The following is a 24,399-nucleotide window of genomic DNA, read 5'->3' as shown; positions in this document are numbered from 1 at the left end:
TAAGATCCATCCTCCATCCACGTTTCAAATAATTTGGTTCAGTAGTTTTTATGCATTCATGCTAACAAACCAGCAACCAAAAAATGGGTGAAAATATAACCTCCTTGGCAGTAGTGTAGTAAGTATAAGATGATTATGTAATAGTTACTCTGTAGGCGCTCTGCCGTTGGTTGTACGCATATCACAGCATATCAATGTCACATTCTGATGGACTAGCACTGTTTTTCATTGCTTAATGACCTCCTGGAGAGACAAGAAACTTAGAAAAGAAGAACAATGCAAAAAGAAAACCTCTATCATGGATGCTTCTACCTCCTGGATCAGCTGTTTATTTGTGTACAGTCATACTGTAGTTGACTGCAACTAGCACGGCTAGTACTAGCATGGCAGAACAAATGGTCAAACCCTTGGTCATGATTTTACATGAGAATGTAAGTGTGTGACTCAGTTTTCACACCCACGTACAGAGGTCTCCATCACTGTGATGAACTGATGTTTGCACAGTAAATTGGCATCTCAGTAGAGCAGTGAGGTGAGGTGTCGTTGAGGGAAGAGGTTATTTGTCAAAGGCAGAGCGATTACAAGCTTCACTAAGACTCTGTGTCTCCATAGTCTATATGTCGATGGCTGTTTCTGTTCTGCACAACACTTATTCTCTCTCTGCATCACTGCCTCTCTCTCTCTGTCTGTCTGTCTCTCTCTGTCTGTCTGTCTCTCTCTCTGTCTCTCTCTCTCTCTCTCTCTCTCATAAACCATGTCAAAAGGTACATTTCCATTGTCAGAGTTTCTGGGGTACAGTTTTTTTTTGTTGTTGTCTCAACTGAATGCTTTAAAAAAGCAGCTCTATTCAAGGGTTCTCTGGTTGGTCTCTAAAAAAGCTAGAATAAAATATTTTGTCATAGGGAAATTTTTATGTTACAGCATAATTTGATGTGCAGCCTTTGAGGTATAGAGCCATGGAGAACTTCTAGAAAAGCAGCAGCTTCTTTTCAGATTTCTTTTCATGACTGCTCGCAAGAAAGAAATTATGAAAAGCAGCAAAAAAGAATAAAAATATAGAATAAATAACAAGTAGCAATACAAATTAATGGCATGAAATATAGAAGAAAATAGGTACGATGTAAACACAAATGAATACAAATGTACACAAGTAGGTGACATACTGTGGCGACCCCTGCTGGTGTTTGCCAGTGGGGTCTGGAGTTGGTTGCTGGTTGGCAGTGGGCTGGGCCAGCCTGGCAATCTGGTAACTGAAGACACCTGGTCCCGGTGATCTGGTTTACTATTTAAGCGATTTCTCGTTCATTGTGTGTCTCTCTCTCCTCCCAGATGGACGCCTGTCTCCCCGGGTGATGCAGCAGCCTTTGTTTTAGTTACTCTTTTGTTCCTTTTTATGCACCTTACAACACCTACACACCCTACACTCACCACGCATGCCCATCCTACACTACTGATCTTACTGACTTTCATACCCCATGTTATCGTTTTGCCTGATTTATTCTTATGGTTATGTTAAGTAAACATACTTTATTATTCCTTTGAAACGGTGCGTCTCTCTTTTTGTCATGGCCTAGAGCCAGCTGTGACACATACCACAATAATACAAATAAATAAATAGAACAAGATAGGAAAAGAAGGCCAATTGAAGTCCAGGTCAGGGTTTGAACTCCATCACTTGTGATAGAAAACTGAACAAGTAGAGGAGAAAAGAGTGTACAGAAAAAAACAGGAAGTGACACAGGAAGTCAATTAATGGTTTCAGAAGCAACAACAATAGTCAACAAAAGGAGGTTAGAAAAGGTGAACAGAGAACAACATAAGCTGGAAAAGAAGCAAAATAAAAGGCAGAAAGAAAGACAATGCAAAAGACAGAGGTGGGGTGGGGGTAGGAGTGAGAGTTTTCAAAGAGAAAATACAGATGAGAGAGGGGACAACAGATCCTGGAAAAGTAGAGGGACTCATTGACATAGTGAAAGAGGTCAGTAGAAGAGTTAAGACTCGTGGTTCTTGAAGCATGAAAACTCATTCCACCTCTGGACTCCCAGCACAGAGAGGGGAGTGAGACAGGCCTCTCTCCCCGCCACAGGCTGCTTTTGTGGGGCATGTAGGTGGAGACTGCCCCTCTCTGCTCAATGATCCACACCAGGGAAGAGAATAGAGCTACAAATGCCGCCTTGTAGTTGTATGCCTCCACCAAACAGTCAGGCTGCAGTTTAAATTCATGTCTGCCCAGATTTATATAAAATATGTAGAGGAGGAATTTAATAAAAGTTATTAAGTGTGGTTCTTGGCGAAGTACAGAGGACTGATAGACAGCTTCATCACATGGTCTAACAACAATCACCTGAGGCCCAATATTAGCAAAGCCAACCTAATCTGGGTCGGCCTACCGAAGATGAGGTTTGTTTGGGTAAAACAAGTACAGGACGTTCATTTAGTAGATTACTGTTAGTGTCCACTGTGAAAACAGAAGTCGATAGTGAGGTCTTTTAACTAACAAATGAAGTGAATTAAGGCACATACATAACATAAGATTAGTTATTAAGCTAATGTAGGTACATTTGTAACTGTAGTTACTGACATAAAGGCAACTGTATGGTGGAGGTCCCGTGCATGTGTTGCTGTTTTGCTGTAATGGTCGCAACATTTTGGGAACAGTGATGTATGTCGTTTCGGTAGACACTAACAATCGATTACTCAGTCATTTAGGTACACAGAGTTGCTGGGACAAGCAGAAAACATAATGATTCCGGCCACATCAGTCACTGACACTGAGGCATAAAACACAGCTTATTGATCACTCACAACCAAATCAAGAAGAAATCTGTTTACCTCTTTACCTTTACCCATAGAAGACCATCTGTGCTTGAAATAATCAGATCAGTCAGATCCACATCAAATAAAAGACAGTGTTTTTGAAATTACTCACAACTCAAGTGAAGTTTCGTACTTCCGTACTCTACTTTAAGTAGCTATTTTGATCACTACCTTTATTTCTACTTGAGTAGGACTACTTGTTTTTGTAAAGTAACAGTACTAATACTTGAGTAGTGTACGTGCACCTCCCACTTCGTCCAAGTTATCTGAAGTTTTATCTGTGTCATGCCAAGCATGTGTGCGGAAACTAGTCTTCAGTGTTTGACAAATATTAACTAATAAATCGATGACAAAACATGATTGGACAGATGGACATCCACATTAGATGAGATACTTAAGAAAAAAATGGTGTCAGCAACTTGATCGTTGCGAAGTTAGCATTATTAAGTGCTGCATTTTCCTTGAATGCCACACAGAAGCTTGGGCTAAATAAATGCGCAAATTCCTGGATTATGTTCAGAGACATTTCTTTGAGTGAATCAAATATACACAGCAGTCACAGCAGACCAGATTGAATCAAGATTCCTGTGTGTGGTTCTTTTAGGCAACAAAATCACTTTGGTTCATGTTGGGGAAAGACTGTGATCTCAGACTGTGATCTCAGGGAAACTAAATGTTAATAAAAAATCTCTCTCAAGTCAGTGCTGAGTTTTCTTTGTTAAATCAGACCATGATCTTTCGCTAACCTTAACCAAGTGCTGCTAGTGCTACACAGAACCATGAAAAGTTTTAGAATGCTGTTCTCATAGACTGCCTATTTTGTCAGAAAACAAGTGAAATACATTGTCAGTGTCAGGTACATTAATTAGCAGCATTTCCTCACTATGTTAACATAAAACATAATTCGGTCAGCAATATATTTCCTGCCAATCATATTTGCTGCTGTAAATTAGTTGTATATAAACATAATTTCAAGTAGCAATGGCTTTCCTCTGAGTTGAATGTAGGCTGTGCCTCAGCCTCTCATTTTACAGTTTAAAATGTCCTAGAACACTTTTTTTTTACAGGGACCATTAATTATGCAAACTAATGTCAGATGCCCCAAATCATACTTGAAAAATCAAATATGATGTAATAGAATTTATTGCATGAATATACTGTATGATCAACTATACTTTATATACTTTACTGTATTTTCAGGATCATAGATTTTTATCAAAGGTGTACATTTTTGGAGTTTTAGTTTTAATGACATTCAGTCATTAAGCAGTTTTTTCCTGCTTTGTATCTAACATTGTCAATATTTATTCTTAGTTCATGACCGGTTGTTTTAAATATTAAAATTTTACATATTTTACAGGCTGTGTGGGCTAAAAATGCACAAGAAGTCTGATTCTCTTTTACCATAAGTCATTACATGTTTAGAGTCAGGTAGGCACACGTATTCAAATATGCAATTTCAGTGTATGTGATAGAATAGTAGCATTAGAATGTGCCAGAGATCACCAAATTTAGGCTTTTGCAAAAAAAAAAAACAACAAAAAAAATTCTCTAGGGGGGATGGCTTTTTTCCACTGGCTGACTATTATGTTCTTTGTGGAAAGCCCTGCTGATGGTGAAGATTAGAGTTTGTGACAAAGGGTTGGGGAAACAATGTAGTAAATGAGGGGGCTGAAATATCTATATTACAAACGTGTGTGTGTCATAGCAGTGCTCTTTCTAACTGTTGTTCCTGAATTCCCATGCTGTAAAATTGGTGTTTTCATGGCTGCTGCATCTGACAATGCACATCACCTTGTAAAAAAAGAGAGATGTAGGGAAAAAGAGGAGGGGGGGGGGGGGGGGGGATGTCAAGGCCATGCGAAAGAAACAAAAAGTGACACGTGATGGTATTAAGGCAAAGTGAAGAGAGAAGGACGAGAGGAAGAGAAGGCATGAAATGATAACATAATGGGATGCAACAAAGAGAGGTAAAGAAAGCGTGTGAGAGAAACGAGTCAGTGTTTGTACAACAGTTCAGTCAAAAGTGACTCTGAGACCATTTTAATGGCCACCTTAGCATCACACTAATCCTCTTAGACACAAGCAGCTCTGGGAAGGGATTTCAATACATGTAATTAAAGGAGTCATTTAAGCTACACTAGTCCACATTTTAGTAAAAAAACAAAAATACTGACTATTTGAGAGAATGTTTTATAAGACTGTCTTACTGTTAAGTGAGTGAGTCAAGCCATATTTTTAATGATTTTGCAAAATTAAATTAAAAATAACGTGAAAAATATTGCAACATTTTATATTTAAAATATTCACATAAATTAATTCCTGCTACTATTATTGACAGTAACTCTAAACTCCAGTGTTCAATGTAGGATTTTGTGTCCTTAAAACGAGGAGTTAAGACAAGAAGGGACAGTATGATCATATGGGCAACTAGAAAAGACATTACTGTGATTTCTATCCAGGAAACACTGCCGTGGTCTTGAATTTTTATTTTTATTTTGTCATTTCCAAAAATATTCCACACACACAAAACTCAGACACACTAGTGATAAAAACAGCAACATTCTGATTAAAATATTGGCTATATTTCAATGTATGCTGCTATTTGTATTTTGGTTGTGAATGCACACGTCTCCAGCAACGAAATAATGAAACCTGACATTCAGTAGATCCTTTACCAGACAGTTTCTACAAAATTGACACCAACTTAAGCTGAGGTTGATTTCTGTGTTTTGGGGAAAATTAATTTTCAGCACATCCTGAGTCAAATTTCATTGCTGTTGTAGTTTATAATGACTTAGCACAGGCATGAGAAAAAAATAGCAGTAGCCACCTTGTGTAGACAATTTTTCCTTTGTCATTTTAGGAATGAAATTCAAATTCCATTCAAATTCAACAGTATCTGCTCAACAGCAATGTATGAGGGAGTCTTTCCCAAGACAGCTGGAACAGCAGCTGAACCTCTCCACTGTGTCCTCACACACACACTACAAAACAGACCATTAGTTTATTTACACCAGTGCACAGAATTTATGCTCAACATGTCTGTTTCTTGACTCTCCCAATGATAAGTGTGATAAAGTGTGTTTATTTTATTTTTTGTGTTAAGCAGAAAAATATCCATGTCTAATGAACCATGAGGTGCACTTGTTTTGTCTTTCTGTCATTTCCCATTCTCACCACGTAGCGGTGACGGGCAAAGGAGGTGCATAAATGAGACTGGCTGAGCTTCGATGCCAGTGTATCCTGTGCAAGATCTCTTCAACAGGCTCAAATGCATTTTCTCTGTTTGATTCCAATACAGTTTTTTTTTTTTTTTTTTAGGAACAAGCATTACGGACACTCAATTATCAGCTGAACAACAAAATACACCATTTAGAAAAATGTACGTGTGTGTATATACAGTTGGGTCCAAAAGTCTGAGACCACTCGAAATACTTCTATTTTGCATTTGTTTTGAAGGTATGCTACTTTCTCATTAAATGATAATATCACCTTGACAATTTAAGTGAAAAGTTAAATCATTTTAATAGACTGAGTACCCCTTCAGAGGTGGACTGAATATACACTTTATCTGTATGGGTTGGCTTCAAAGAAAGGAAATTTAATTCCAGTCAATTACTTGTTTTCAACTCTACACCAGGAAATCATCGTTTTTGACTGCACCAAAGGGAAGAATTTTTTAATTTTATCAGGTGCTTCATTACCGTGGTAATGTGGCTAAATAAGACTTATTCTGTGCCAGTGAGACTGATTTGGTTGAGAATGGAGAAGCTCAAAGAATGACGGGACTTACTGATGATAGGGAATGTGATACTGATGGTAATGAAGCGATAACGCATGTGACAGAATAAGGTATCACTATCTTTTTCTTTCCTCTCCCTAAGCTGATTTGGACAAAACCCTGGGAAAAAGACAATCTCCCCTCCAACTTTAGCATGGCTTGATCTCCATCTTTACTTTCACTACCTCAATATCTTCTCATCACTTCCCTCCCACTCCTGCCGTCCTCTTCACCTGACCTCCTCTCTCACTTTCCTATCCTCTCTTCCACTCAGTTATAGGCAGCTGCAGCCTTTTCATAGCCTCTCATCAGTCCTCCACATTTCTCTCTCCTTATTGTAGCACCAGTGCACTGACCCCTTATCCGCCCTCCCTTTCCTCTCTGTCTCTCTCGCCCTCATTCACTCATTCATTTTCTCCTGCCAAGTCAGCTCTCGGTGCCCTCTCTCTCTTTCTCCCTTCCTCTATCCGTTCATTTACTCTCTCATACCAAGTCATTAATATGGAAGACTGTGTTCCACTAAGCCACTGGGTCTTCTTTTGCTATTTCTATTTACTCATTCATCTTTTTTCCTTGTCCTCTCAGCCACCAGATTTTTTTTTCTTTTGTTTTTACGTACTGCATGTACGACTATTTGTTTTCATATTCCATCACATTTTTTTGCTCTCCCAACATTCTCTTGAAATCAAATTTGCTTTATTGGGTTGAGTATCAGATGAAAGGCTTCAAGGTTCAAAATCTGAAAATTGCTGGATGGAGTTCACATACTGACTGAATTTTGCTATTGTCTAAAGTGCTATAACAGAGATGCGTCATGAGGGTGATGCTGGAAGAGAGGTTGGAGGACAAATTAAAATCAAAGGGATCCTCTTGGACACATGTCCTCACTAGAAAAGTGACACAACAGATGATTCTGATTACCAGGAAAGCGGAAGTGACAATATTATGACGTGGCATTGCTAAAAGACAGATTTAATGAGGTTGAGCTGGATGGCTGGGTGCACAAATAACTTAATTTTGACAGAGGAGACTGCTGTCGAACTTATTATTTATTTTTTTATCTTGATTACACAACAAGCAGTTCCAAAATAGCAATCTGACTGGTTAGCTACCCATTTTGGACGTGCTCAAATCAGCACAACGTGCTCAAATCAGCACAACCTTATTCATCACTAAAAATATTACTCCATTTCCATGGCAACACTGTGACTGCCAGAGCAGGAGCAAAAGCATATACTATAATCACTGTTATACGCAGGGTGTGATTTGTGAAAAAATCAGAGGGGGAATGTTTTTGAAACATTTTTTAGTCATGAAATAATTCCCAAGCCTCCATGGATCGATATAGACTATGAACTGTATTTCTTTTAGCTGTTCATGTTGCATTTGTAGAATTATGAACTTAAACAAAACCTTGTCAGAATTTGAACTTAACCACTGCATTTGCAGAAGGACAATGATCTCACCCACCCCCCACCCCCTGCGCAGAAACGAGGCGACACGTTGCGGTGGCCAGTCACATAAGTTGGCGATCAGACTGTGACTGATGCCACAGTGGAGTGTAATGTAATGTGTCGTGTGTATTCACTCAGTTTGGCTTTGTGCACCAGTTTAAAACACATCCATTGATGCCGACAATCACTGTGGACTGGCATGCTTCACCTCCTATAGAAGAGGTATGACTGGAGATCACGAGGAGAGTAGTACAGGTCAGTAGCGGGGCATGTTATTTAGCATAGATAAATACTACAGAGGGAACACTACAGACATTTCTCTTTGTAGCGTTAAGTTTCACTTCCACTTCAGTTTGGTCTTGTGCCTGGCCCCTGGGGCCCGCCCATAACGCAGGGTCTGGCACTACTAGATAAATACATGTGAAGTGTGTGGATGTAGTATCTAAATTTGTCCATGGAAAAATAAAACATTTTCAGCAGATTAAAACTAGACTGAGCTAGCAACGCAGTTTTGTGTTTTTCTGTGTAGTATCAGTTTGGGAAATCCCACCATCTCTAGAAAACAATACCATCAGCTCAAGGCTGACTGAAAAGGAACTAGAAATCATCTCTGACACTAGCTTGTTACTACGGGACGGCCTACTTGCTGGAGTAGTAAACTAGGTTTCATGACATAAGAATCTACTAACTGATCATACACAGCCTGTCATATGCTTTGATAAAAGAGTGTGCTACGAGTGACACGCAAACAGCCAATCATTTTTAACAGCTGTGTACTTCAGTTGCACCACCACGTGACTGACTACAACGGAAGAGTGTGAATTGAGGCGTTATTATGGCTCCCACCACAGTCCTACTCTGCCTGTAAAACTGTTGACTCACATACTAGCTCGGGGAATGTCCGCCTTTCTTATGGTCTGATACAGCGGTCTATGAGCCGTACCCCCACCAGCAAACACACCAACCTCTTCTGCCTCTCTCCCGGTCTTCTGTTGGTCCTCTCAGGGTCACTCATCCTCTGGAGCAGAAGTGTCTCTGTGCTCCTTAGGTAGAGCGGACTGGCTGGCTGTACACTGCAACTGCTCCACTCAGCATGTTTGCTCTACCTGTGAGCCCAGAGATACTGCAGTTGCGACAGCCAATGTGGTTGGTGTGATTACAGGGGCAACTACAGCCCCTAAAAATCAATAATTATTGATTTTGACTGATATGAAACTTCACTATCGTAGAGATGGATAGTCTTTTTGGCAAAGAGTTTATTTAGTTTGAGAGCTAATTGTCCCACAACATGAATATAAGCATTTTTTTTTTAGTAGTAAGTGTTGTATAACTGCAGTAATACACACAAAAGTGACCGTCATCAGTAGCACAGCAGTAATGCGGTCAGGACCTTCACCTTGCTAGAGCACAATAGTTCCCTAACATTAACCAATTAGTTGTAGTTGCCTAAAATGTGATTTTTTTTAAAAATTTGAATTATTTATTATATACTATTAATTAAATTAATTTGTTTAGGAAATAAAGAATATTATCATTTAGGTCAGATGATCTGGTGGCAAAAGAAAGAGAAGACTATTAAAAAACCATCAAATTCAATTTGTAAAAAAACAACTTGACCCATGATTCAAAATTAAGCCTGCAAATCTGAAAGCACTGCTACACTGAAGAACAGCAGAGCAAGGAGAGTTTAGCACCGAGGATGAGTTAGAAGTTTAACTCTCACATAAAATAGAAGCTGGGTTAAACTCTGGCATTGTAGTATATCATTTTAAAATATTCCTCCATCTGTGTCTCATTTCACAGTCAGGACAGTGTACTGTTTGTCAAACACAGAATCTTTCTCCTTACCCTCTATGCCTTCAATCCCTTCCAGACTATCTCCTTGTCTGTCTCTCTGTCTGTTTGAATGGAGTCTGCTACAACATTTTGATTTACTTAGGTGACTCTATTCTGCAATCAGCCTCAGACGTGAGCTGTGTGTTTGTGGCCTTTTCCATGTGTGTGTGTTTGATGCTTAAATCCCAGCCACCAGCCACTAGCCTGAGGTTCATTAGCCTGATCAATGATTGACTATCTTCTCTTTGCTTCTCCATGTCTTTAAAATATTGTTTTTTGCAGTTTGACCCCACTTTCTCCATATATCCTTCTCTATCTAAATCTCATTGATTCATTCTCATGTCAAGATGGATCATTTTTGTCTTTCTTCCTCCAATTCATCCATGCAAATGCTCTCTCTCTCTCTTTCTCTCTCTCTCTCTCTCTCTCTCCTCTCTCGCCCTCTCTCTCTCCTCTTTCATTCAATGACTCATTGATTAGTTCTGGTGTTGAGGAGAATTGCCTACTTGGTCCCAAAGTAAAAAGCACTAAGTGTTATTCGCATTCCTCTCTCTGCCTTGGTTCGCTCCCTTTGGCTTTCAGTATAGACGTTGTCAATAAGTCTTGGCGTCATCCCGCCGTTTGCAAAGAAACTGGTCTTTTTTCTGTTGCTTTTTCCGCTCCAAGCTGATAGCCTTGGCGTCTCTGAGGCACCTAAAGGCTGGGTGGTGGAGGGTTGTTGGCGTCTTTTCAGTCTCACAAGGAAAAAGACAGACTGTTTGTGTTGAGAAGTGCCATGTTAATATACAATCTTTGTTCACCTATCTTAAACCAAATGCCAGCACTGGGTTAAAACAATTTATGGAGTTGGTACTGGCCTTTTATTGAAAAAAAGAGATCTGGTAACGTCTATTACTTGCTTTTTGTATTTGTTACCTTTGCCAAGGAGCTTGTGTTTTCACCTGTGTCCTTTTGTTGGTTGTTTGCCAAAAGCAGGAGTACACAAAAACTACGGAATGGATTTCTGACAAAACTTGGATGGAGGACGAATCTCGGTCCAGAAGTGACCCATTTGACTTTTGGTGCAGATCCAGATAAAAGGACAGATCCAGGGATCCTTTCTTACTTTAGATACTTTAAAAACATTTTATTTGCCATTGGATTAGGCTTGATTGAATTGAAGGGGACTGTTGGGCTTTGGCGGAGGTACGCACTCTACTGATCTGGTTATAGAATGAATCAATACTATTATCTATGGTAAACATCATCCTAAACTGAATCCAATGTGACATTTTCATCAAATCAGATACTGTCTTCTTATTAATGTCATGTATTTAAATGGAAAACTTTGATTTAATTGCTGTTTATAGTTACTTAGTAATTTTTGGCAGTTAGACATTTAAGCTATCAATACACAACATATGGTAAGACAGATTGTCTCAGGCAGCTATATGAGGATTTATCTGCATCAGACTGTAATTGACTTCTCAAAATACATATTCGGTAACCTACGATCACATGCTGTCTTCTTGCAAATGGTAACTAACTGTAAATTATAATAATAAGCCGCAGTAAATCAGAATAGATGTATGTTTAACTGCTGTGGCACCATGTGACCTCAACCTTACTGGTATTGTTTTAAGATCATGAAACATCTTATTTATACATTTTACCCAGAAAGACTCTCCTGTCCATCTATGATTGTGCATACATCAATAATTAGACATATAATTATTCTCATTTTATGAGACTGACGGGCATTACAAGAAGTCTAAAATCTGTGCTATACCCAACAAATTCAGAATTAAAATATCTTCTCTGGCTGTCTATGAGCTTCAATGATGATACATTTCTTATCCCTCAGCGGTTCTGTTGACTACAAGGAGAATGCAAGAGGAAGCCTTGGCTACCGTGCCTGTGTCCCATCCTGTGCTACACCTTGAGGAAGGAATAAAAAAAAAGGCTCACTTTTCACTAAACAAACGTCTCCACTGCATGGAGACGTGCTTATGTTATAGTCTTTTGATTCTGCTTTATTTACACTTCAGCAAACACCTTTCTTTGAAACTATCTGTCTGCACAATGCAGAAGCAGAAACACATAATTTAAAAAAAAAAAAAATACAGAAATAAATAGGAAGAAAAAAGGGAGAAAAAAACAAACCAAACAAATAAAAATTAATCAGTTAATCAATAGAATGGGAAATTAAATGGGAAAGTGTATAAATAGCGGAATTAATATGAAGGTTAAAAAAAGAGAAAGACATAAGAAATCGAATTGCAATTTTCAAAACATTTTAGGGCTTGCTGTGTGATTACTGGAAATCAATTCAATTAATCATCATTGGAAGTATAACCAGAAAAAAAAAACACTGAACCCACTAATTACTGCTACTGATTATGGACATTAGACAAACTGTAAAGCCCCCTGAGGTATTGTGATTTATGAATTGAAAAAGTTCATAAAGGCAACTAGTCTCTGATGCTTCAAAAAGTACTTGGTCGTCCCAGTAAACAGCAAATAAAAATGTGCTCTGAGGGAAGAAGTGAAAAGAAAACCCTGGATTCTCTCCTGTTCTCACATTCTCTGCGCTCTCTCCCCTGCTCAGTTTCTTCCTCCTGTAAACATGGAGTGGTTTCTGCATTTGTGTGCGTGTCTTTATGTGTAAGACAATGTATGCTAAAGGCCTCTTGATTCCTTTGCTTCACTGCCTGACTTCCCTCAAGGCCACTGGTGCAAAGAAAAGAAAACTGGCAGAAAGGATACAGAGCAACATGAGCAAATGAAGAAAAAAAGTGCAGGACGTGGTGAGAGTGTTATTTTGAATTTTTGGCTGAACATTGGTGGGTTAGGTCAGGCTGGTACTACTTTGGGGAGAGAGGACCACACACATATCCACAAACACACATACACGCACAACTTTTTAGCCATTTTAAGACCCCATGTCAGAGCTGTTTCTGATTACAGTATGCTTAGATGGCAGTGTAGATATGAGGAGATGTCTGTCTGTCTCTCTGTTTCATCACTCCATGCAGCCGTCTTTCTTTTTCTCACTCTTGTTCCATCCAAATCTCCTCCCTCTTTAGTTCTCCCTTTCATGCCCTCTCTCCTGCTATAGTGTGACTCGAATTGTGGTTGTCTTAGTTCCTTTCTTCAAACCATCAAAGTCTGTTTCCTATCACACTCTTAACTATAAGAGGGCTGTTCCAGGGTCATTGGCAAGCCAACATGACTCGGCATCTGGTGCTTGTCAACCTCCACAGGCAAACGGGTCTCAGATCAGCAGTCTGATATGAACCAAACTCAGCCCCTGGTTCAAACAGGCAGACACTTTCTCCCTCAACTTCCAGCCAAACACTTGCCATGAGGAGAGCCACCAAGAGCAAGTCTGATTGCAACCAGAGCAGATGCTGAATGTGCCAAATTCTAGTTAAATAAGCTCTTATGGTTGGACTGTGATCAAAAAAGACAGCTGTCTAACTTGGTGTGTCCGCTGTTAAAAATGAGGATGAAAAATATTGTCTACATTATCTACATATTGTCTCCACTACTTTTTCGTCCTAGGCTACGTACCATATTGAAATTTCTACAAAGAGGGGATGGTGATGGAGTTAGGTGAGAAGGCTGCCAAGCCAAGACAGGGTTTCAACATTTGTAAGTGTGCAACCAGCTGATATTTTACTGAGACCTTTGGACAATTCCCAGCCATGTTTGTCGAGACAAAAACTGTTTTTTAAACCAAAACAAGATCTTTTCTTTTCAAACAGTGTTTTTTTGTGCCACAGCGTTGTCACAAAATAAAATAAAACCTTAGGATATGTAAAGTTTCAACATATCTGTGCTTTGCAGAAATGTACATTGCCAACATTTATTCTGGCAATTGGTTGAACAATCCATGCAATGGATTTGGCTTGAAACCAAACAAAGTAGCTTGATTTGACTCTGATCTGAAATATAGGGCTTTTAATTAAACTCCACAATAACCCCAGAATATTGATCGAGCCCAAGTTTTAACAGGCCATAAAGTGATACTTTCCACTATGTCCCTCCAGCACTACTTTCTTTCTGTGTCCCAACTTGGCTTCTATCATGATACACTTAACATCAACCTGATACACTGGCAAAACATTTGTCCGTCCAAACCAACTCAGATGTACAACCACTTTAACTCCAAATTGTGCTTTTTATCATATGAAGACCCACAACATCAGATGAGGCACAGGCTCGCTTAACCCTCTGGAGTCGACGGACGCGCAGATGCGTCCAAATCACATGACTGATTTAAGATGACATAGCAGCAAGTCGCTGAGTCGCCATTCCAACTTGTGTCAAAAGTTCAAACTATATACCAATTTTTTAATTTTGTTGATAGGCCAAGTAAAACTAGACTTATGATAAATAATTCACGCCATGCTTTTTCCTGAATATTGTCGTCACGTTTGGTGCAGGAAGAATCGGTAAAAACGAGCTATTCTCAGGAAAGTGCTCGCAAGCGAAAGTGCTTGCAAGCAAAAAACATGGCTACTCCTATTTTCCTATTGGTGGACCATATCAACCAATCAAAAAATGGCATTTGGTTGCTGAGGAACAGGGGGAAGTTGTCGGAGTGACGGCAGCGAAAGAGAGACAGCGTTATCGAGCAGCTAGTGACAGCGAGTTTTGAGATTTGAGAGTTTTGTGACATTTAGCGTGTTTGGAGTGTATAGTTAGTGTATAGTTAGTGTGTAGTGTAGTGTGTAGTGTAGTGTGTTTAGTGTTTAGTGTGTAGTGTAGTCGTTTTTTGTTTTGTGTGTCAAAACAATGAGGCGACTACTGAAAGTGGAGCAGGCAGTGCAGCTCTTCTTTGAGCTGGAAGGAGCTGAGGGAGATACAGAGCCAGTCTGAGCCAGAGAGTGAGGACTTTGAAGATGAAGTGGGTGATCCATCTTTTGTTTTGGTGACACCATGGAATTATCAGGCCTGTGATGTGCCTCTCTGTCTTGTGGTGGACAGGAACTGTTTTTTGGAGTGGCATCTTATTGTGACACCTGGTTGTTTTGTAAATGGTTGTAAATAGTTGTACAAAAAACGCCTGAGGCATTGCCTGCATTTTAATGTAAAAAAGTTGTATATACAGTAACTTTGTAAATTTCAAAAACGTATGTACAAATTTAGCAAACAACAATTTATATTTGCATTCTAAGTTATAAAAATGGTTCGTTAAACATGTTTGTGGTTTTCACAGTAAAACATCTAACTTTTACCTACTCAGATTGTATGTTTTTTTGTGTGATTTTAGGTCCACTGTGTTTATACAGTATGTCAAAAGGAAAAAATAACTGTATAGTCACACATATGAGGTTTTGCTGAAAAAAATGACACCAAACAAGGTAAACAGTTTTTAAGGTGAGTCAAAAGTAGTCAAAAACGGCCAATTATACCCTGGACCTCAGAGAGTTAAAAAAGAAGTGCATTTTAAGGCAGTACTGAAGAGTGCAGCCAATATGTCAGTTTTTAACAGAAGTTTTAAATTTCAGAAGATCTTTCATAAAGTGTTGCAAAGGTTATTCCAGTCCCACTTTCTATACTGTTTATTAGATACTGAAAATCACCTGCGCTTGGACTGTCGAAACTAATTGTTCTCTTTTGTGTTCATATCTTTCAGTTGTCTATGAATTTCTTTAGGTTTAGGTTATTGTTTGATAACACACACAAACACAAACATGAAAGGAAGACAAGATTTGAAAGCAAAATAAGCTATAAAGAAAGGCTGAGAGAAACCGGGACAGAAATGGAGAAAGAGGTCTGACTCCCACCACAGCTAGCTGATCTATTGAGGACAGCTAGTTGCAGCACACTGGAAGTCATTAGAAGTTCAAGCCTCCATGCTTGCCAACTGTCAGGAGTGATCTCAACATTCAACATATGCTATCAACATGAAAAACAGCTACAGCTCATATGGTGGAGTCAGAAAGGAACTCAGGGAGGCTGAAATTAGTAAAGTGGAAGTTAGGATGAATTAAGTTGACCTCAATGATTATGTCTGTTTGGAAACATATCAGTTACTGACCTACTCATTTTAAACCACCTGTCTTCCTTTACTACTTGCATAGTTGCGACAGAAATATGGCAAAATATGAGCAGATATGTGTATGTTCAAAGCATGTGAACACACTTGCTGCAGTCATTTCCTGCAGCAGCTGAATGTTTAGATTGAGCTGTAAAAGTTCCCAAGAGGGGGAAATGGAAAAGAATGTGATCTCCAAAATAATCCATTCACGCTCATCACCTGCACATGAAAGTCAAAGCCAAATGCAGACAGATAGAAATATCCAGTGGAAATTTCCAGTCTTTTACAAACAACTGGGATGACAAAACCCCGTAAAAAAAATAATTTTTAAACCTGGTTTTGAAATGTATACAATATGACTGACATGAAAGAGCTTCGTAAAGGTTGCAAATGAGGCGAGTGAAGTGCTTTTACCATGTGTTACAGGTAAGTACAATTGGGCTGCATACTCCTCTTCCTCTTCTTCCTCTTCCTCCTCCTCCTCTTTCTCTGAGTATGGCTCAGCCCCGTCGCCTAACAACCGGTTGTCATGTAGACTGGCTGATTGTGGATGTGATTGGTCAATGACAGATGATGGACAGGAGGGGGAGGGCATTGGAGAACCTATGAAAGAACACAACCCCAAAAAAAAGGAATGATGAACTTGAAGAATGAAAAAATAATAACAACAAACAGAAACCAAAATCTTAAAAAAAGAAAAGAAATGACTGACAGAGCAATGAAGTATGGTGATATGAGCTTATGGTGTGGACTGTGGATGAGACTGATGTAGTTACAGCAACTAAAGGACAATTCCTGGTTGGAATTGCCAAAAAGAGTTACAATAGAGATGTCCTGAGCTGCTGCCATAAACCTGAACACACACTATTCATTCAAGTCATGCAGTCTTTCACAGACCCATCCATCCTGCCCCTCCTCATCCCTCTCCCATCTCCTCCTCTTCACTCTACACTGTTACACTTTCCATGTCGGAGATCTATAAGTTCCACATGGCATCTTCACTGCCACTGACTTGTGACTACAAGATAACTTGGTCCAAGTTGTTGAACAGTGTGATGTGTAAGTCTGTGCATCAGGTAGAGTTGACTATATGCTGTGACTGTGTGAGACCAGACTCACAAGCAGAGTGTGCAATCAATTGTGTATCGATGTGGTAACCTTGGCATTTAGTGACTTCTGAATGCTAAATGGCTTCGCTCTTTGTTTGTTTGTGTTTGGGAGTCTTTGTGTGTGTGTTTTGCCCAGACAGATAACTCTGGCCAGCCTTGCATTCCATACAAATGTGCTGGCTCAAAAGAATGAAATTAGATGTGGAAAAGCAAAAAATAAAAAAATCATTAACAGCACTTGCCATGGTGGCTGGCTTTACAGATAAAAATGTGTAATGTCTCTATCTAACTCCCTTGATCGCTCACATTTGTGAGCAAGGAGGGAGAAATTGTAATACAAAATCAATGTCAGCTCATTAGCAGGAAAAGAATTGCTTTTACACAGATACTGATGCTGAGAATGCAACACACCTCCCTTAAGCTCTGTCCCTGTCGCTCCAAAACATAAAAACATTGAATGTAATATTTTTTCATAAGGGTTTTCACCAACAGATCAAGGACAGAACTCAATCTTCATCTATTGCTTTCACAACCATGAGTAGAGAAATACACACACAGGAAATTTCAAACACACACACAGTTTTGTCCCTTTCAGCCATCTTCCAGCCTATCCTGACATTCATTTGGGAGTCTGCAGTTACAGACTAACGCCACAGTCTAACAGCTCCATGCAAACAGATTTAAAATAACACCACATAGGACTCTGTTTAATTATTTACGAGGCTGCCTTTTGGCTAGTTTCTTTCACTGAGGGAGAAAATCACACGGATATGGCATTTTCTATTATATACCCAGCCCCCACTATCTCCCTTAGAATGCAAAAAAGAAGCCTGGTGGGGAAACAAAATAAATAAAAATAGCGTCGATCCCCGAGTGCGACGTAACATGGAGCTTTCCACCTTTGCTCTCCTCCATGTTACGTCACACTCGGGGATCGACGCTTCTCGACTGGCAGGACGGCGGCGAGCGGAGCAAGCTACTGCTAGCGTGAGTTGTTCAAAAACCTTCTTTTTAGTAAACTCTGTGTGCACAATGTTCTCAATGCTCGTGTTCATGTGTAGAGACCCTGGTGGTACTACGAGCGAAGTTTCATGTTGTGTCGAGTCTTCTTAGTGTTTTAAAAATAGCGATTTTGATGCTACCATAAAGTTGCCCCTAGCATGCAATTGAAAATGATTTTGACCCGAAAACTAAACTACGGTAAATGTTAAAAGTGGCTTTTTCGTCGTAATTATGCTTTTACACGAAGGTTTGACTCGGGTTCCTTCACAAAAAAAGCCTAGGTTGCATTTTGGTGAGAGTTTCACTTTAAAGACAATAAAGACGGGAAACATACTTGAACACTGGGGAAGTAGTGCAACAACTGTTAGCCTAGCACAACACAAGTAGCAACAATCCTATTAGCCGACAAGATGGAATTAAAATAGAATTGTCACTCCCATGGCCAGAGCTGTGTGCAACATACTTGTCTTCAGAAGACATGGGACAACACAATGACACTTCTGTTTGGGGTTGGCAACTTTAAATAAACCAAAAAAAAAAATGCTATGGTGAGCTTTCAGGCATTTCACTCATGGTCTGCTCCAGAGCAGCAGGTAGAGTCTCACACTTGGCCCAGTTGCTCTGTACCGTGCCATGCACGATTGTCCCTCCTCCCCAGTCCCCCACTGGCCTGCACTCACATTGCTCTAGTCGCAACCAGGCCTGAGCACGGTTTCCTCTTGTACATACATCAGTACATCGTAGCATGGTCGCATCACAATGGAGAACAACTCAGAGAACATGACTTTACTGGCTTTTGGCTTAATGGCTTAAGTGGCTTAATTTGTGTCGTTATGGTCGTAGACGCCCTCTCATATGACTGGATTTCTCGATTAATGCCATGTGGCATAATATGCATCATTATACTTCAGGTTCAGATTGTGTACCCATGCTTGTGCCTGTGCATGAGCAACTGTACCGCTTCGAAGCACACCACTTCCAACTCTGCCAGGGCCAAGGAAGTGTACCGAGCTTGAGCACGGTATGGAGCGCTCACACTAGTCAAACAAACTGTACTTTGGGGGTCAAACATGCTTGACCACGGTACAGATTGCCTAGTGTGGGTGTGCCCATTAGTGTAATGCTAATGAACACGTTCACACTAGTAACCACTACTAACCTGGATACGAACAAGCCAGTCTCACAGACAGGTCCTGCTTTTTTTTTGACATGGTAATGGTCAGGTCTTTTTTTTTTTTTTTTTTTCTTTTTCAAATGTTATTTAAAGGAGCTCTGTGAAACCTCTATGTGGTGCTGGAAGCCAGTTGTAGTTTATGTTAGCAGACTCCATTTCTAAACTATACTATCGATAGCTTCTTGTGGCTCAGAGCACATCTTGGCACTGAGACGAGGCACTCAAGAATGTGCATAAATTCAAATCCATAGGACTGTCGCAGAAAATCCAAACCAAGTCCTTCAGAGAGAAATCCACAGTCCAGCACTGTCCAGTAGTCCAGGGACTACGGACGCAAATTAGCAGCTTTGCTATAATCTGGCATGTTTACAGAGATATTTAATATCGATGTTCATTAATGTGCACTGTCCCTATCCAAAAATAAAGTATTATTATTATTATTATTATTATTATTATTATTATTATTATTATTATTATTGTTGTTAGCAGCATTAAGCAACTTCAACAAATCGTCCACAGGCTTGTATAGGCAACCAAGAAAGACAGGAAGGTCTCATTTTTCACGTCACGTTGCAATCCACTCACATAGGGCCAATAAAAACGTTATTTTTACATGTAAATTGCCACAAATTGTTACATCGAACCCCTTCGAGCATTCAGAATCAAATACTGGTTCGATCATGGCCACCACACCTTCTTACACATTTAGAATAAAAAAGTGAAAATAATACATAATAAAATAAAGACAAACTGTACAACTAGAAATAAACATGTTGTTTTTGTGTAGTACAGCAGATGTGTCAGAAATCATTTGTCCAGTCAGAACGGGCAATGCGATTGCGTGCTCAGTGTGCTTAACCCAACAAGCTAAAATTCCATGAGAGACCAGAGTCTGCCAATGGCTTTGTATGTGTGCATGCAGTGTTGATTTCCATCTTCCCTGCTCTTAAAGTCTTTTTGCTACAACAGCTACAACAAAAGCACAACCTGATCATGAACCATCTTTAGTGTTTCACCCCACCAAGAGTTCCCATTTTTGGTAATTATTTGTCTCTGACCCAATCTTTCCCAAAATTCACCTGCATTGTTCTAGAGTTTGGGAAGAATCTCTAGGTCGGGTCTAGGTAGGTTTTTGCCTGCTCTCTCAGTCTCTGTCATTCTCTATATCAAAGACACCCTGGTAGAGCACATTGTCACAGGGATTATAGAGAGAGCGAGGGAGGTAGAGAAAGGTAGAGCTTCTGGAGAGAGAAACAGACTGAAAAATTGCTTTAGGCCTAAAAAAGCATCCCAAACCGACCTACTTTGACTTACTGAACACCGTATGTATATTCTGTCTGCACATATGAGTATTTAAGTAGATGGGTCACAGGCAGATATTGTGATTGTCAAAAGGTCCATGCAGCTGTCCACTTTGCTCCATGGGGAAATGGTGTAACGCTCAGCTATGATTGCCTGGGAGCTTGTTGTTCTGGCTCAAGACAATATTCTTTAAAGGCTCTGATCAATGGAGTAAAAATAACTTTGCAATGAAAATCCCAGTCTGTCAAATGGCTAGGTGCCTCCTGGCATCTGTCACAGTGCCCGAGGGAAGGAGGTAATGCTGAATTCACATCATGAGGGAATAACCGGTAAAACTACTTGGCACTTCAAAGACTTGGAAGTGTTCTAGTGTCTGAAATGAAGCTGCCAAGACTCCAGAAATTACATGATCAGAAGGCTTTGTTGCTCCTGATGTCCTTGCTCCTAACCCGGAAGGTTCTGCCTTTGAATAAACCATAAAGTCAAATGAAACCTGAGGTATACAGTACATGCTTTTCACATGGGCTTTTGCAACATGCAGCATTACCTGTGTGGGGAGGTATACTTCCTATATCAGATTAAGGAATGAAGAAACTTCGCAGAAAAACAGGAAAAATCTCTGAAACACGACCACTGCATTTTTAGAACCTTGTAAAACTTTACATTTCTTGAGGTTGCAACTTTACATTTCTTTCTACAATTTTCACCTTTTTCTCTTGTTACAATGCTGAGCTAATGCTCTGGTTAGGTTTCAGCACAAAACCACTTGGTTAGAGTTCTTATTGTTTAGGTTTATCATAAAAATGACTGAACAACAGTTGAAAATAGGACAAAGCAAAAACTTGTCCAAAACATGGAGGAAAACAACCAAACAAGAACATCCTGTTGAGTGACTTATTACCAATAAAGAAACTTCTGTGGCTTGTTCACTTTGTAACTATCTTATTATCTTATTATATTCTTACTTCTGTAGAATTAAACTTTTCTCAGTGAGAGAGTGCTGGTTTCTTTGATAGAAACAACCCAGTAGCCTTGTCACACAAAACAAATGCAACCTTAGATCTCACCCGGCTGTTGTAGCAATAGTGTGTGTGTGTGTGTGTGTGTGTGTGTCTGCCTGTCTGTCTGTCTGCATGTTTTGAACACCTGGCTCCTTCAGTGCCTCCTCATTCTTCATCCCTGCTTGGCTTGGTTTTGGCACACACACACACACACACACACACACACACACACACACACACACACACACACACACACACACACACACACACACACACACACACACACACACACACACACACACACAGAGACACACACAGAGAGAGAGAGAGAGAGAGAGAGAGAGAGATCTGTTTGCAGTTGTGTTCTGAGGTAGCTCCCTCTGTACTCTCTCCAGTCTTTTCCTCTACTTCTTAACTTTCCTCCTGTTTTCACCCACAGCTGTGCAGCACAGTAGGTGTGTTCTGCCTTGCTTCATAAAATTTCCTAGATAAATCAATAACAGCTACATTTACATTTTAATTCAAATCATTACAAGCTAAAGTTATGATATCTTGGCAGTTGCTTTTCAAACTTTCCCTAGACAAATTAAGGTCAAAAGAGGTAGAATACTAAATAATTTAAAGTTAGGGTGCAATATACTACAAACACTAATGCAGCCAGATTTTTGACAAATTAAGGGTTTTAATGTCCTATTGCAAAACAGTATCTGTACAGGGCTGACACTGACAAGGATCTATAGTGGTGACATCACTGTCTACTTAGATTTCATCATCTCAAAACTAACTTTTTGGACAGAGCTGGAACCAAACAGTTTTGTAGAAAGAGAAAAACAAAAAGTAAAAAAAAATGAATGCCAAATGTTATCCCAGCACAATGTTACAGTGTTCCACAAAGGTTCTTCACTCTTTTGAGCCTTACTCATTCACTGATATTTTGAACACTAGAACTGTATTTTGAGTCACAACTACTGATTAATTCAGTCTGTCAAGCAAATCTAAGCCTTTAATGAGTGATGCTGTTGGCCATAATTTTATTTTGTTGTTTAAACAAATACAATAATATTTCATATTTGGCAGACTACACATACACACATGAATAAACACACATACACACAAATGGGCTACATACTACCTGCAGCAGTAGTTAAATGGCCAACCAGCAGTTAGCTATTGGTATTCTGTTGGTTCATGTCATTTCCCAGCACAGAGAAAAGAAGAAAACAACATGCCTATTGTAATCATAGTGAGCGAAGCAGAGATTATATCTAAGAGGCTGCAATCAGCAGACAGAATATCTCAGGGTGTAATGCTTGCCTCAAACTGTTTTTTATGTTTACATACTCAATACCTTCTGTTGCATGTTGTGCCTGCAGTACATCTGGTTTAATGAACCATATGTCTGATTGGGCCAATTTTCCTTCTATCCTTGTATTCACATTTACCCGAAATGAGTCTACAGGCGTGGACCATTGCAAAACACATTATTGTGATGCACAGTGATCAGAAATCAGTCACTGAAATTGAGAAACAGAAGAAACCCTTAGGGCAGTGCAGTCACAAAGGGGTACATGGAAAGATTGTGGAGTAGCTGAGCTAATCTCAATTGAAATCATGATTTGCACAACTTTTACAGAGAAGCGACAAAAAGCATTCTAGCATCCCACACTGGCATGGTTCATCACGGCCCAGGACAGGAAGACTCTACAATGGGTGATTAAAACCACCAGAACATCACTGGTATCATCTATAGAGCATCAGGGACATCAGTGAGGTGAGATGTCTGCACAGAGCCCAAAAGATACTTATAGACAACACCCACCTCAGCAACAGTAGCTTCATTCTCCACATGATGAGGCTCTGGAACTCAACCTTAGCACTGCACTATGAATAGTTTATTTTTGTGATTTGAATGTTTAATCTTAGATTACATAATGACAAGCAAAAGTAACTGGAGTCATATGGCTGAGAGTATTCATCACCTCATGTTATTTTACTAAATAAGACTAAAGATGAGAGTGAACACGGCAAAAAATAAACTCATCAACCTGTGTCTTCCACAATGCTTCCAGTACATTCCTGCATTGTTGCCCATGTGGGTACAGAATACTGTGAGGAAAAAGGTGGCTGTTACAGAATGGAAATGCAGTGGTTGGCTATATCCAAAGCTGAAAGCATAAATCATAAACATTGTATAAATGTTGGTTATGATATTTGAATATATTTTTGATATTTTTTTTTTACTTCAGGTAAACAAACCAACAACAGAATAGGTAATATATGAATCAGCTGTATCCCAGTTAGTGATGGGAGACAGCTCCTTTTGAGATTTGGGCTGATCTGATGGCTGCAGGTTTTCACATAAATGTGGCCTTGAGCTAATCTATAAAATAAGACATATAATACATCTATAAAATCAATTTTGCTCTATCTCTAAATCAGTAGGATTGTAAATAGATCCAGTCACACAATGCAAGACTTCTTGTAACATGAAAATGGAAGTCAGACCCTCACATACATCTTCATTCATAAAAAAGATCATAAAAACACAAATGGGTAGTTTTCATGATGTGATAAAGTTTAACAGTTACACAGGGAGTTTTTGAGTTCTGATGTTTATCATTCAGTATCATTTAGGAATAGGAGGATGACTGTATATAGTTAATTGTCACTCTACAGCTAAATAGGCAATGTCCAAGTGTATGTGTGTGTAGCAATCCATAAACATGGTGTCAAGCCAGGTTGTTACATACATGCTAATTAGATTATTATTGCATTCTTCCTCTCAATACAATACACACTCACAAACATACAGTCCTACAATTCCAATTGAGATTGGACACAGACAATTAACAGTACACACATACAGTAAATCCTTCTTATCATGTACCTTGC

At 39.4% G+C, this 24,399-nt stretch overlaps 1 protein-coding gene across 1 annotated transcript in view; it reads right to left on the bottom strand.

The window, feature by feature from the left end:
* The window catches only part of LOC141005578 (teneurin-3-like), a 322,641-nt gene that overhangs the window by 257,978 nt on the left and 40,264 nt on the right, over positions 1 to 24,399 (bottom strand). The window contains exon 2 of the mRNA XM_073477461.1: positions 16,334 to 16,522. Coding sequence (XP_073333562.1) covers positions 16,334 to 16,514 — 181 coding nt within the window. The 5' untranslated portion in view covers positions 16,515 to 16,522. The remainder of the gene's footprint in view (positions 1 to 16,333; positions 16,523 to 24,399) is intronic.

This window comes from Pagrus major, chromosome 1 (genome assembly GCF_040436345.1).
Source record: "Pagrus major chromosome 1, Pma_NU_1.0".
NCBI classification, from domain to species: domain Eukaryota; kingdom Metazoa; phylum Chordata; class Actinopteri; order Spariformes; family Sparidae; genus Pagrus; species Pagrus major.
The sequence above is the reverse complement of the archived record's forward strand: the minus strand, read 5'-3'. Positions and strand labels throughout refer to the sequence as shown.